General features: G+C 44.3%; 2 protein-coding genes across 3 annotated transcripts in view; one reads left to right on the top strand and one right to left on the bottom strand.

The window, feature by feature from the left end:
• Positions 1-3,854, bottom strand: part of ST3GAL6 (ST3 beta-galactoside alpha-2,3-sialyltransferase 6) — a 61,444-nt gene extending 57,590 nt beyond the window's left edge. The window contains exon 1 of one of the 2 annotated variants that reach the window (XM_015080696.3): positions 3,512-3,854. The gene's annotated coding sequence lies outside the window, so the exon portion shown is untranslated. The remainder of the gene's footprint in view (positions 1-3,511) is intronic. The other variant, XM_053220729.1, reaches the window with a different exon arrangement.
• LOC128315376 (translation initiation factor IF-2-like) lies at positions 118-13,212 on the top strand. The gene is made up of 4 exons (XM_053221892.1): positions 118-224; positions 1,782-1,854; positions 2,646-3,618; positions 9,892-13,212. Exons 1-4 carry the CDS (start codon positions 118-120, stop codon positions 9,924-9,926), a joined length of 1,188 nt encoding a protein of 395 aa, XP_053077867.1. The 3' UTR covers positions 9,927-13,212.
• The last annotated feature ends 77 nt before the right edge of the window (positions 13,213-13,289 follow it).

The following is a 13,289-nucleotide window of genomic DNA, read 5'->3' as shown; positions in this document are numbered from 1 at the left end:
AGTCTCCATGAAAAAGAAATATGGACATGGGAAAGAGACCCACGTCCTACTGTTCCTTACTTTGTTTTATCCTCATAAACTCACCCCTAGAATCTCAACCCTTCTTAGCCTGGCTGTATGGCAGCCAAGTTCCTGACCAAGCCTAAGGACCTACTGCTTGTTTGGTGCTGGCGAATCACCATCAGCAGAAAGAACTCCTGCTACCTCACCATGCTGAGGAAACAGTACTTCTGACATCCTAATATAGAACCAGAAATACAGTTTCCTCCTGACATGCCATAATATCCAATGCATCCATTGTCTGCCTTACATCAAGCTGACTCCCAATCAAATACATCTTTGTTGAAGTATAATTAACATACAGTGTGATAACAAGTTAATTTACTTTTAACCCTTAAAGGGTTCACCTGGAAATTCTGATACGTACTGTTATCCATTGTAATCACGACAAATAGGAGAGGTTACTTTCAACTGTGAAAGTGGGGATGTAGCCCTGGGAGGACTCCTCCCAGGAGAGAAGGCTGAGTAGGAACTTCAGTGAAAATATATTCAGAATGAAAAGAATTTTTGGAGCACAATCCATTAGAGATAACATATCCTCCTGAATTTGGCCAGACACAGCACACCAAAGTGACCCGTCAAAGATGCAGAGAAGATAGAAGATACCTAATTGAGGAAAGTCTGAAGCTCTCAGAAGGAAAGGCAGATAAAGTACTCAGACCACCTGTTCAAGAAGCCCAGCCTGGGGGTAATTAAGGAAGTATATTCAGAACAGGGGATATAGAACTTGAGTGTGCAAGGCAAAGGTGAACAATATGTATAAAAAATGGAAGAATTTGTGAGGAATGTATGCTGTGGAGGCTTCCTGGGATGGCGTAAAGCCAGAGGTTAAGCAGACCTCCGTGTGATCCATTGTAAATCCTTTAAGCTAGAGCAATCTTAGTTTTTTTAACTATAAAATGGGGCTAAACATTCCTGTCTCATAGAGTTGGTGGGAAGATCTAATAAAAAAAAAAAAAAACCACATGTGAACACATGGGGGATCCTACTGGATGCCACATGAGTTTTGTGCTTTTCTCACCTCCTTGATAAGCATTACCTAGAATGCATATTAAACAGATATCTGGCCCCCAACCCTGGACGGAATCGTAAAACCCATGGAAGCCAACTGGTAATCTGCATGGGTAGCAAAGGAGATGTATCAGAGAAATATGGGAAATGCGCCACTACTTTACCTCTCTCCTAGAATATTCCACACGATGTGGAACACGGAAATATCTCCAACAGAAGAAAACAGCTGTCACTTCCCTCTGGATGACTTGAGAATTAAAGTTTTCACAAAAGGCAGACTTACGTTTTGGAGTTTGTTTGTTTGTTTGTTTTTAACAGTAAGTCTTTCAATGGTATTGTGCCAATACTGTCCATCCCTTTCTGGGCCTCAAAGATTTTTATTGATTTGGGGCAAATCATTGGGGAATATCTCCAACAAATGCACTGCAACATGGTCTCATTTTATTGCCCCATTATCCGGGCACTGTGACATTCAGGGATTATGGTAAAAAATATTGCTCCAGGGAAGCCCCACTGAGCAAGAAATGAACATCTCCTCTCCCCTCCACATGAACAATTAAGGACGCTTATGAAGCCAGATCAGGGTTAACGTAATCAGTTTCTGAAAAAGTTCTTCTCATAAACCAAAGTTGCCATTATCAGAAGTGTCTCTGAGGCAACTGGCCTTATTCAGACACAGGGGACTACAAGACAATCTGTCTCTTTTGCAGATTTGAATGTGAAAAGCCGTCCTGGGTGAGAAGAAAAGCAAGCAACACAAACCAGTTTCCAAATGTCAAATCGGTGTGCTTTCAAAAGGAAACTAACCTGGCAGCCAACCGGATCTTCCCAAACACTTAATATCTCGCGGTAAACTAAAAGGGTCATCTTCGGTGGCTAGGAGACTAAGTTTGAAGACCGGAAAGTCCAATATCCATGCTAGCATAGATAAAACAGACAGCCATCAGAAACCTGAACATCCACGTGAAAATGGGGAGAACAGCCAAAGAGGAAAAGAAGCTTCTGACTGTCCTGCAGTGTCCTTAACTCTCCACCATCATAGTACTCAGACGCATGTGACTTTTTTGAGTTAGAACCTGCGGTTAATGTGGCTTCTGATGGCATCCATGATGTCATTCCTGTCCCCACTCTGACATGCAGTTTTTAAATAGTACCTTTCTAACAGCAAGCACTCCCCCCTCCCCGCCCCTTCTGCTTAAGATCCTATAAGGTGTGTGGGGTTTCAGCTTCTGAAAATCGTTTCTAGATGTTCTTTTAAGCCAAACTAACAGCACACAAGACGGAGGCTGAGATCTCCAGGAAACTCTAGAGCAAGCGGCCTCAAAATGACAAATCTCTTCTTTTTTTAATCTTGAAAACTAACGGCGGCCAAACACTGCAATTTTCTCACCGCCGCTCTTTTCCCCAGACTGCCTCGGTGCTTGTTTTGTTAGGTCTAGTTCTACCGTGGCGGGAAGGAGGGTCTCTTGGAAATTTTTCTGAAAGACCAGAACCTTCCAGACCTCTAGTCCCTCCTGTTCGAGTACAGACCCTTCCCTTTTACAAAAACAAAAACAAAAACAAAAAACAGCTAGCAAAGAGCCCCCACCCTGGTCACACTCGAGTGCCCAAGCTCTCCTGAGACCACAGGAAAGAGGGTCCCAAAGCAGGTCCTCTACCCTCGCAGCACACCTCCTCCCGCCCTGGGGGTCCGAGCGCCCCACGGCTCCACTACCGGGCCGGTGCCCCCACCCCCTAAACCCGGGGGCCAAGAGCCCGCAACGCTCTGGGGTCCGCAGGGCGCATGCAGGGGCAGTCGGTTCAGCGTGCCCCCCGCCCCCCGACGCTCAGCCCCTGGGGCCGCACAGACCCCAGGCCGCCCGGATCAGGGTCAGGAGCTCGGTCTCCCCGCGCCCCCCACCCAACCTCCCTCGCCCCGGCAATGCAAACCCGCAGGGAAGCCGGCGGGAGAGTTACCCGCCGAGGCCCAGGCGCGAAGACTGCAGAGGCGTGCGGGACTCTGCGGCGGGAGGCCTGCGGCTCTCCGGCCGCCCGCCGCCGCTCGCTCCAGCCGGTCGCTGCCTCTCCCGCGGCGCCTGCAGCATCGGGCCGCCGAAGCCCGCGGCCGGCGGAAACCGGAGGAAGGTGGCCCGGGTCAGGGGCAGCGCCCGCACGATTCCTCGTCCGCGGACCAGGCGGGGGAGCTGGGGAAGGCGCGGCGCCGAGCGGAGTCCGAGGCGCCCGGCCGCGCGCTGCCCTCCGCGCTGGGGTCCGGATCCCAGGCGACTGCGCCGAGCGCCTCCGGGGCCGCGGGGTCGCTCCTCCTGCTCGTCTGCTGGCGCCAGACGCGCGGTGACCACGGCCGCCCCCGAGTCCACGGAGGAAGGTGCACTGCAGAGCGAGGCTGTGGGGGCTCCGCGCCCCCCGGAGCAGGGAGGCAGGAAAGCAGCCGAGCCCCTACCTTTCGGGCTGGGCGGACACCAGCCGCGCGCCCTTGCCGGGCGTCAGGGACGGAAAATCACCACGACGGGAGGGCCCGGGTAAAGCAGCGGGTGGCTTCAGGACAAGGTAGGAGGATCAGGTTCCACAGCCAAGAAGACACTCCCATCCCGCCCTGGTGTTGTTGGGAGAGCTGCCGGGACGAAAGTGAGGGGCGGCCAGGGTACTCCCCTTCCCCGCCGGGCTGGCGGGCAGCTGGAGTAAACACATCTGCTTGGCGCACCGGGGACTTCTGTGACACCAGGCGAGGCAGGCGGCTTGGTCCCTAGCAGAAAGGGAGGGGTGTTCAGATCTCCAGAATTCCCGGGCTCTGCCTTTCAAGGACAAATGTGTTGGTGCTTTTTATCTTTTGGAGATGTTACTTTAGGGGGAAGAACGAAGGTGGGATGTGCATTTTCTTGTTAAAGTAGCGCTCTCGAGAAAAGCATTGTTAATAATGTCCTCATACTTGGATGGCTCTGAATACATTTTATATTTCAGTGTTTGTGAAATAATTCATTGTCTAGCAACATTCAGTTAATAGCTCCAGCCTTTGCATACTAAGCATCGTAATCACATGCCGTCAAATGACCCCAGAGAGAAGAGCCACAGACTTGGGTATAATTCAAAGCGGCAATGTGTCACTGCACTGAAACAAAGCCTTTCCTCTGTGATGGACCTTCTGGTATTTGTGTTAAGTTTAACAACAGCCCTAGGAGGCAGCACTTGTTATTTTCCCAGATTTACCAATCCAAAAAACGGGAGTGTGTTCAGAACATTCCTAGCTCTTTCCCTGTCTGTGGATTGCCTTGGAAGAGGGCCACACAAATTGTGTAATTTTAAAGGTCGCTCCTGAGACACCAGAGTAGTGAATGATGTTTAGGGAATTTGCCCGTGTAGGTCAGTTTTCCTTGAGGTTGCTTTGCTTTTCTAGTTTCTCCTGAGTTCCATACTACCCTTCTCTTGCTCATGATCTTCAGAATTACACTAGTGTTACGCTTCACCCACTCTGCCCTTTTTAGGATTTGGGGATCTGCAAAGTCATGTGTTCAGGGGAGAGGCCATCTGCTATTCCTAGTTGGCCTTTGTGCTGCTTTGTAGTAGTGGCCAAGAAGGCAGAGGTCACCCTAACCTAGTTCAAATTCCACCTCTTCCACTGTCATGCCTTGTTACCTTAAGCAAGTGGCTTCACGTCAGTGTGCTTCCTTTTTGTCTCCTGTAAAAGTGGTATAATACAACCTATCTTCAGGGCTTGTTAGGATTCAAATAGATGATGATCTAAAGAATTCTTGGCACGTTGCTTGGCGCAAAAACCATCAGGTCAGGAAACAAGAATATTAACTACCAGTCACTGCCCACTATGAGTCAGTTACTGCCTACGTATCATCTATGTTCCTCCCATCCATCCTGGAAGCCAGAATAATCTCATCTTAGAAATGAAGAAACAGAGTTGGGAGGTTAAGCAATGTGCCCAATGTCATAGTGCCTACATTGGAGCTGTGATTCAAATGAATGGCCACCAAAATCAGAATTTTTAGGCAGTGCACATACAAGGCTGGCCATTTGCTAGGTTTTTATGGATGACGCAGTCTCTGAATTAAAATCACATTGTTTCATAGGATATGGCCTCTGTGGCCCTAGGCACAAGTTCAAGCCAGGTTCCCCACACTACCCTGGGGTGCCATTCAGTACAGTGTAGAGAGTAAGGTTAAAGACACTAGGACATCTTCCTCAATCCCAGTATAAGTCCTGTCTTCCAAATCCTCATGTTCCTCATGTCATGTTCCAAGAACAGGCTTTTTGAGCATGATTGGTGTAGGACTGTCTACTTCATATAGGGGAGACCTACTCAAAATGCTGTGCCCTCAGCAGAACAGTCACCTCAGCAGAACAATCGCGTCAAGTGACAAGAGGCCATTTTTTTTAACAATATCGCCTTATACATTGATAATAAAAATTCTTTTTTCTAACATTTCTCAAGACTTAGGTTGTCCAGTTCTAAACAGTAATCTGGCTCGAGACCAATTTTGACCAAACTAAACTTTTTTATTTTTTACATACAATTGTGCCTCCTCCCACTTCTGCAACATCTCCATTTCAGAGCAGGATCTCAGCCCTATGTTTGTTTATGTAAATAACCATTGTGTTGATTTCCCCCGTATAGTGAGTGCTTGGAAAAGGAATGCGGGTCTATCAGAAAGCTTATTTGCAACTTCATAAACAGCAGTGTCTCCTTACTCTGCTAGTCCCTGCCAGGTTTCAGAGTTCTGAGTAGCCCAGTCTCAGGAACTGCATTTACTCTCCTTCCACAAACTGGAGAATGAGGGGAGGTGGGAGAGTGGAACTAGGGTTCATCATGTTCTAAACACACAAACATATAAAATATCTGGTGAAAGCCAAAATTAAGATGATGGTCATAAGCAAGCATAATACAAATTTCATAGAAATTTGTATTTCATAGAAGAAATACAAATAGTCCATAAACAGGTGCAAAGATTTTAGTGTCTTTTTATAACAATGTTTATGAAAATGTAGACAATAAGGAGAAATCAGATTGGCAACAACTAAGGTTAATGAGCTTAATGAGTTTCATCAAGGTGTCAAGGAAACTATTCAAAGAAGGATGAAGTAGAACTTCCTCTTTAGAAGGCAATTTGGTGATTGCTATCAAATTTACAAGGTTGTTATGGTTTTGAATTTCAAAACCCTAATTAAAGTTCCATAACTGTCTTCCTTAGAAGACAGTTTGGCCTCAAGCCAAGCAAAGTCGGAAAGAGGAGCAGGAAAGAGGAAAGGGTGGGGAAAGACACTGATCTCTTAGTTGACTCCTACTTATCCTGGTCCAGAAGAGGCAGCCATTCTGGTTACTGAGTAGCACCCGGAACAAACCCTGGTAAGGCGCCTCCTGCAGGTGGGTGGGCTCAGTCGGCAAAACTACTGCATCTCCAAGCAGCTTGCTCAGAGCTCTTAATTATATGTTAGAAGTGTTAGAAGCCTGGGCCACTGTCCTAGCTGCTGGGCCCTGCTCCCAAGACAGGAGGGAGATGTCCCATCCTCCCCACCTGTCTGTGGAGATGCTCTCCTAACTTCTACTCCAGTCGCATGACTGATAATTCTGTCAAAGTATTATAGGTAACTTTCCTTGGGGGCACTCAGCCCACTAATTAACATCTTTAGCTAACCCCTTTGTCTCTCAGCTGGTTTACAGAGCGGAACCTACTGCTATTTCGCTTCATGAGAATGTTTTTACTGGATGGATCCTGAAAAGGGGAATCGCTGGGCAAAGCATACATGAAACTACAAATAGTTTTGTATTTTCTATTTTCATGTTCCGAAATTCACACTTGAAAGAAACAAATGAACAACAACAACAACTAGTTTCAATAGCACTCCTGAAACAGAGTGCCAGCTGGAGTCATCACAGTGCGCTGTGAATGGCACACAGTCTTCTCTACATTTCCCAAACTTCAATCTGCTATGAGTGTATATCACCTTCAAAGCAGCAATTCCATGTTTTTAGGACTCCATCTGTAGAAATGATCACATACAAATACAAAAATATGACTAGGGATGGTCACGGCAGCATTGTTTATAATGTTTAAAAACAGGAAAACAGTGCCCAAGAATAAATAGAGTGATTAATTAGACTGTGGTATCTCCTAATAATGAAGGCAGCCATTGCAAGGCTATTATAAATGTATATACGGATTCAGTTTGCTAACGGGATAACAGCTACAGTACGTTGGCTTTAGAAGTTCTACATTCAGAAAACTGTGGGACCCAAGGAATTTAACAAAAATCCCCTACCCCTGGACAAGCAGAGCAAGACTAACTCCATTTTGTGCTATACCCACCGTCTCATGTATAACCCCCACATGACCTACTTATTGCTTAAGACACTCCCCCACCCTAGTCAAGCCGCTGAGCACACCTTTACTAGAAACCGGCTCATATAGGAATGAGGAACCCCTAACCGCCAAAGAATGTAAACCCTGCCTTTTGCTCGCCAAACTTGCGCGCCAATTCTGACCAGAGTGATAGGCTAGTTCAAACAGTTACTATAGGGTAAATTGTAATTCAATTGGCCACCTGCGTGTGGACTGACATGACTATGCAACTTTCTGTGTGTGTTACAATCTCATTGGCCACTGGCCCCCATAAAACTGCTATGCCTCTTAACCTAGGGGTCCAAATCCCTGCTCCGCTGTGTCGGGTATACTTGGGCCCAAGCTCGAGCTTGCAAATAAACCCTCGGGCCTTTGCATCGGTATCGGTTCCTTGGTGGTCTCTCAGATTCGAAATCGAGGCATTACAAAAACATATACTGAATATATGTGTAGCATATCATAGATGCGGTTATTTATTAATATCAAGCAGAGAAAGAACCACTCATATGTGTGTATGTATTTGTGAATCCATAGGGAGTGTTGACAGAGATTTCATCTAGAGAATGGAATTATAGAGGCAGAGAGAGAAAGTAAAGGAAGGTTTTTGCTTTTGATTCTAAATATTTCTGATAATTTGAACTTTTTACAATGTACATAAATAACATTTGTAATTTTTTTTTAAAGATGCTAACAAAGTTAGCATGTGTGTGGGAAGAGAGATTAAAATCCTGAAATAAAAATGCATCAGTGTTTAGGCACAAATTGGAACTCTCTACCTTGGTGATTCCCTGCCTGTGTACACTCTATATTCTATGCAATACATTTTTCCCCAATCAGTAGAGACTAAATAGAAGCATCAGGTGAAAACAAAATAAAATAAAACCCTCACAGCCACATTGAAGGGACAAGATGAAAACCTATGGAATCGTGTTTTAATTTGCAGTGGGGGGGGGGGGGGGAAACTAGGCATATCGGAAGCATGAAAAAAAAAAGGTTCATATGTGTGATTTCATTAAAATGTAGAACTTCTGAGTGGCAAGATATATTGAGAAATAAAAACACAATCTGAGTAAAAATATTTGCAACACATAGAGAATGGTTAATTTTCTTATTTTAACAAGAACTCATGGGGGAAAAAACCCAAGAATTTAATAGAAAAATAGGCAACTACAAGGACAAGCAGCACTCTGAAGGGAAAAATAAAACATATATTCATTAAACAAAATGTGTCTCCTATGCGCCAGGCACTAAGCTAAGCAGGTGTAGAGCAGTAAAGGAAACATACGAATTCCTGTTCCTATGCAGCTTACATTCTAGTAAATTTTGGGGAGTCTTGACTTCACTGTTTGAATTTAAACTTAGGTATAATTTGCACTTATTGGGAAAAATTATGAGTATTAAAACAGGGCGGAGATACAGGCACTTTCCTGTGCTATTGGTGGGAGTACAAATCGGTGACCCCTTTTTGGAGGATATTTTAGCATAAACACTTGTAATTTTAAACATTTATATACTCCAATACAGAAATCCCACCAAGAGAAACTTTTGTTACAGATATCCTTGCACAGTTATATGAAGTTGTGTATAAGAATTGCCTATTAGGGGCGTCTGGGTGGCTCAGTCGGTGAAGCGTCCGACTTCAGCTCAGGTCACAATCTCATGGTCCGTGAGTTCGAGCCCCACGTCGGGCTCCGGGCTGATGGCTCAGAGCCTGGAGCCTGCTTCCGATTCTCTGTCTCCCTCTCTCTCTGCCCCTCCCCTGTTCATTCTCTGTCTCTATCTCAAAAATAAATAAAACGTTAAAAAAAAAAAAAAGAATTGCCTATTAGATATTGCTTATAAATGGAGACCCTGGAATGACTCAAATAGCCTTTAGTAAGGGATTGGAATTGTAGGGTACACGTATACCATAGAATTTTATGTTGTCACTAAAAGAATGAAGTAGTCTTCTATCTAATGACTTGGAATAATGTCCACGATACCATTAAATTTAAACATCATATTACAAAACAGATTGCCCAGTAGGATTCTGATGTTGTTTAATATTTTTTTAAATAGAAATAATGATAGTTATAATACAGCGGATGTTAGTACACACAGTATCTGGAGGAATACACACAAGCTGTGAATGTCAGCTGCATCTAGAGGGTACATTCATGGAGGACTTTTCTTTCTAAATTATACAGTTCGGAATGTTTGATTTTCACTGTTTATTTTTAACTGAAAAAAGCGAGAATTTTCAAAACATTTTACAATTTAGGAATTTTTGCATGTAGTCTCTTAGAGACATAACAAATTGAGCTTTACTTCTTGGGGAGCCTGGGGCGGGGCGCAGTGGTTTTTCTGAGAAGTAATGACAAAAGCTTTGATATACAGGGGTGATTGTGTGCCATTTTCATCAAAATCTTGATAGTGACAGTTATTTTGGTTTCTGTTATTCTTAACCTCAGCGTTAAAGAAATTCATCTACTCCCAGACTTACAGGGGATGCATCACCAAAGGATATTATAAGACAGTGACTTGTCAAGCAGAGAGATACTGCTGGGATACAAAGTTGCTTCTGGAGAGTCCACTAGGAACCACTGCCTATGGAACCACCTAGGAACCTCTCCCAACTTCCTGTCATTACACCTGGAGATAGAGAAGCACCAAGTGTGAAATGGCGGAAAAGAAGGCAAGGTGGAGGCCACTCGATACACTCAAATGTGAACTCGTATTAATTGTACTCCTGCCAGATGCTAGGTGATTTTATAGGTTATATTGTTTACCACACACAGCAGCCCTGTGAACTGAATATCATTATCCCCATTTTCCAGATGATGAATTGAAGACTCAGTGAAATTACCTAATTGGCCCAAGGGCCGGAACTTGTACGTGTCACACCTAGAATTTGCATCCAGGTTAAACTCCAAGGCTCTCTTTTCATACCCATGACATAGTGCCTTTCTAGTCAAGAGATGAAGGATGTGAGAGAATTAATGACGGTTATGCGAGTATGACATTTCACAAAAACACTTAGAACCTGGTCAATTGAATGGGAATCCTGGGAAACCTTAGTTGGCTTTTTGTATGCAGGTATCAAGATGGTGGCTGCAATGGTATGGCCAACATTTCCAGTTCCCATTGTTCCAGTTCCTGTTCCCCCAAACCAGAATGTCTTCTCCAGGGATGTGCAGACTGTAGATTATGGAAATATTTCTTCAGGACCCCAGTCATCATTCTCCCTGGCTGAGTCTGCTCACTTTCACACCTGAGCTCACTTTGGGATAGATCCCATTTTAATGTAATTACGTTAGCAGAAGCACTAACCATAATGGCATCAGGGTCATCACAAGGGAAACATGTGCGGCAGCTCCCCAGGAGCATGCAAATGCAACACTTCAATTCTTCATTTTTATTCCACATCAGAACCGTTTATTACACTATAGGACATTATGAATACAAGAGAACCGATATCGATAATAAAGAGCTGTAGAGCTAGGAACCACCATGAACATCTGAAGTAGAAGTAAAATGAAGGATTGAAACTGACCACTGTTCCCTAATGGGTTAGACTAGGAATCAGTTTTCATTTTACAATGTTTACAATTTTCGTTTTTACTGAATCTTCTGGTTAAGCTTCCAAATTTACTTTTTTGTACTCAGGTGCCATATTGGAAGCAGTTTTTCCAAATCCTGCACATGACTGTTAACTATTACAAGTATATTAACCACATGGTGATATCCTGACCATCTGAGCAGCTCTCTTCAGTGCTTCAAAAGTGGTAAGTACAAAAAACAAATAACAAATACTTAACAAATACAAATAACTTTAATCTCTATCATCATTTAGTATTATCGCATAAAATTGAGGGGTTCTGAAGCTCTGCCCAAGGGACTAAAGAGAAACAATTTTGTTTTTGCTTAGAGAGATGGGAATAGGCAGGACTTAACTGTATGTCTCCGTGCTTATCAGTGATAAATAAATGTATTTTAACCAAGTCAACTAAGTCCTAGACTCTGGATCCACAAAATTTTGTATAATTGATAAAACTTTTTTTACTGGCTATAGATTAAAAAGCTGAATACAGTTGAATTTTCCTGGGCCCTTTAGAGTTAAGAGTCCTGCCACTGAGAATCTGTCATACAAAATGTTAATCCGTACGCTCGAAAACAATAAAACTCCAATACTAAATACCTGGAAGTTGTCCCTAAGTTTTCTTTTCTTTTTTTTTTTAATTTTTTTTAACGTTTATTTATTTTTGGGACAGAGAGAGACAGAGCATGAACGGGGGAGGGGTAGAGAGAGAGGGAGACACAGAATTGGAAGCAGGCTCCAGGCTCTGAGCCATCAGCCCAGAGCCCGACGACGCGGGGCTGGAACTCACTAACCGGGAGATCGTGACCTGAGGCGAAGTCGGACGCTCAACCGACTGAGCCACCCAGGCGCCCCCCTAAGTTTTCTTTAACTGAGGTGAGTAATAAGTTCATTTGTACATGATTTCAGAAAATGTGCATATCCCTTGCTGTTCAGCGTCCTCCCCTCCCCCCCCACGCTTATTCTGTATCTGAGATCTCTCAAGGATTCACTCACCATTTCCATAGAGGGACTTGGGAGTCTTCTCTTGCGAGCTCTACTTTCTTAATTCTCAGTCTTTGTACGTCCTGCTGCTCACTGAGCATTCAGTTCCACATGTATTTATCAGCACCTGCTGTATGCAAAGAATTGCACAAAAAGCAGAGTCAACAAATCCAAAGCCAAATTTTAAGTCTTCTACCCTGACCAGCTTTTTCTTTTCACTTACTCATTTTTATTACTGATAATGCTTTTCTCCCACCTTTCCACATTTAAAACCTTAGAATTATCTTTGATCTGTCCTTCTTTCTCTCCATCTCACCTGAACTTCCATCCTTCATGTCATTAGCACACTCCACATTCAGTCATTAAATGCACACTGCTTGCTATCTGCCAGGAACTGTTGCAGGTGCTAGGAGTAGTTTGCCAGTGGGGAAACAGGCAAAAATGTTTGCTTTCCTGGAGTTATATTTTAGTAATTCATCTTGATTTCCTTTGTGTTTCCCTCTTGCATGGTGTTTATTTCACTTACTCTAGACCTGCCTTCCCTGAGTGACCCTATCACCCCCATCACCTGGAGCGGCTCTCTTGGAATAATATCCTAAGGACCCACAGCTCGCTTTTTTACTTCTCAGTCTTGAGCAAATCTCCCAAACTTGTTTTAGGCTTCTTTTCCGTAGAGCAGCCTGCCTGCCCACCCTTCACCCCACTGGAACAAAAGATAACATTGGATTCCACATCTCTGCCTGTCAGTCTTTTGAAAACAAAAGCAGCACCAGCAGAGATGTTCTAGAGATCTGTTAACTTGTTTCTTACCCTGTAACAGAAAAGTCACTGAGCCAACCAAACACCAAAACGTAGTTACCTTCTTGAGATGGAGGAGGGATAAATATTTATAGCTGGAGATCACAAGTCTGAAATCAACATGAGCAAGGCTGGGTTTCTTCCAGAGGAGGGGCGGGCACAATTTGTTTCCGTGCCTTTTCCAGCTTCTAGAGGCCACTCACTCTCCTTGGCTTACAGCTCTTCCACCATTTTCAAGGCTTGCAGGGTAGGATCTTCACATGTCTTTGATTGTGACCCCTGCTTCTCTCAACCCATCTCCTGTTCTGACTCTGACCCTTCTGCCTCCCTCTTCTAGGGACCTTGTGACATTGGACCCACCTGGATAATCTCCCCATGTGAAGACCCTTAACTTAATCATGTCTATAAAATTTCTTTTGCCATTTAAAGTAGCACTTTCACAGAATGGGGCGCCTGGGTGGCGCAGTCGGTTAAGCGTCCGACTTCAGCCAGGTCACGATCTCGGGGTCCGTGAG

Source organism: Acinonyx jubatus, chromosome C2 (genome assembly GCF_027475565.1).
Source record: "Acinonyx jubatus isolate Ajub_Pintada_27869175 chromosome C2, VMU_Ajub_asm_v1.0, whole genome shotgun sequence".
Lineage (NCBI taxonomy): Eukaryota > Metazoa > Chordata > Mammalia > Carnivora > Felidae > Acinonyx > Acinonyx jubatus.
This window is presented reverse-complemented; position numbering and strand designations above follow the sequence as displayed.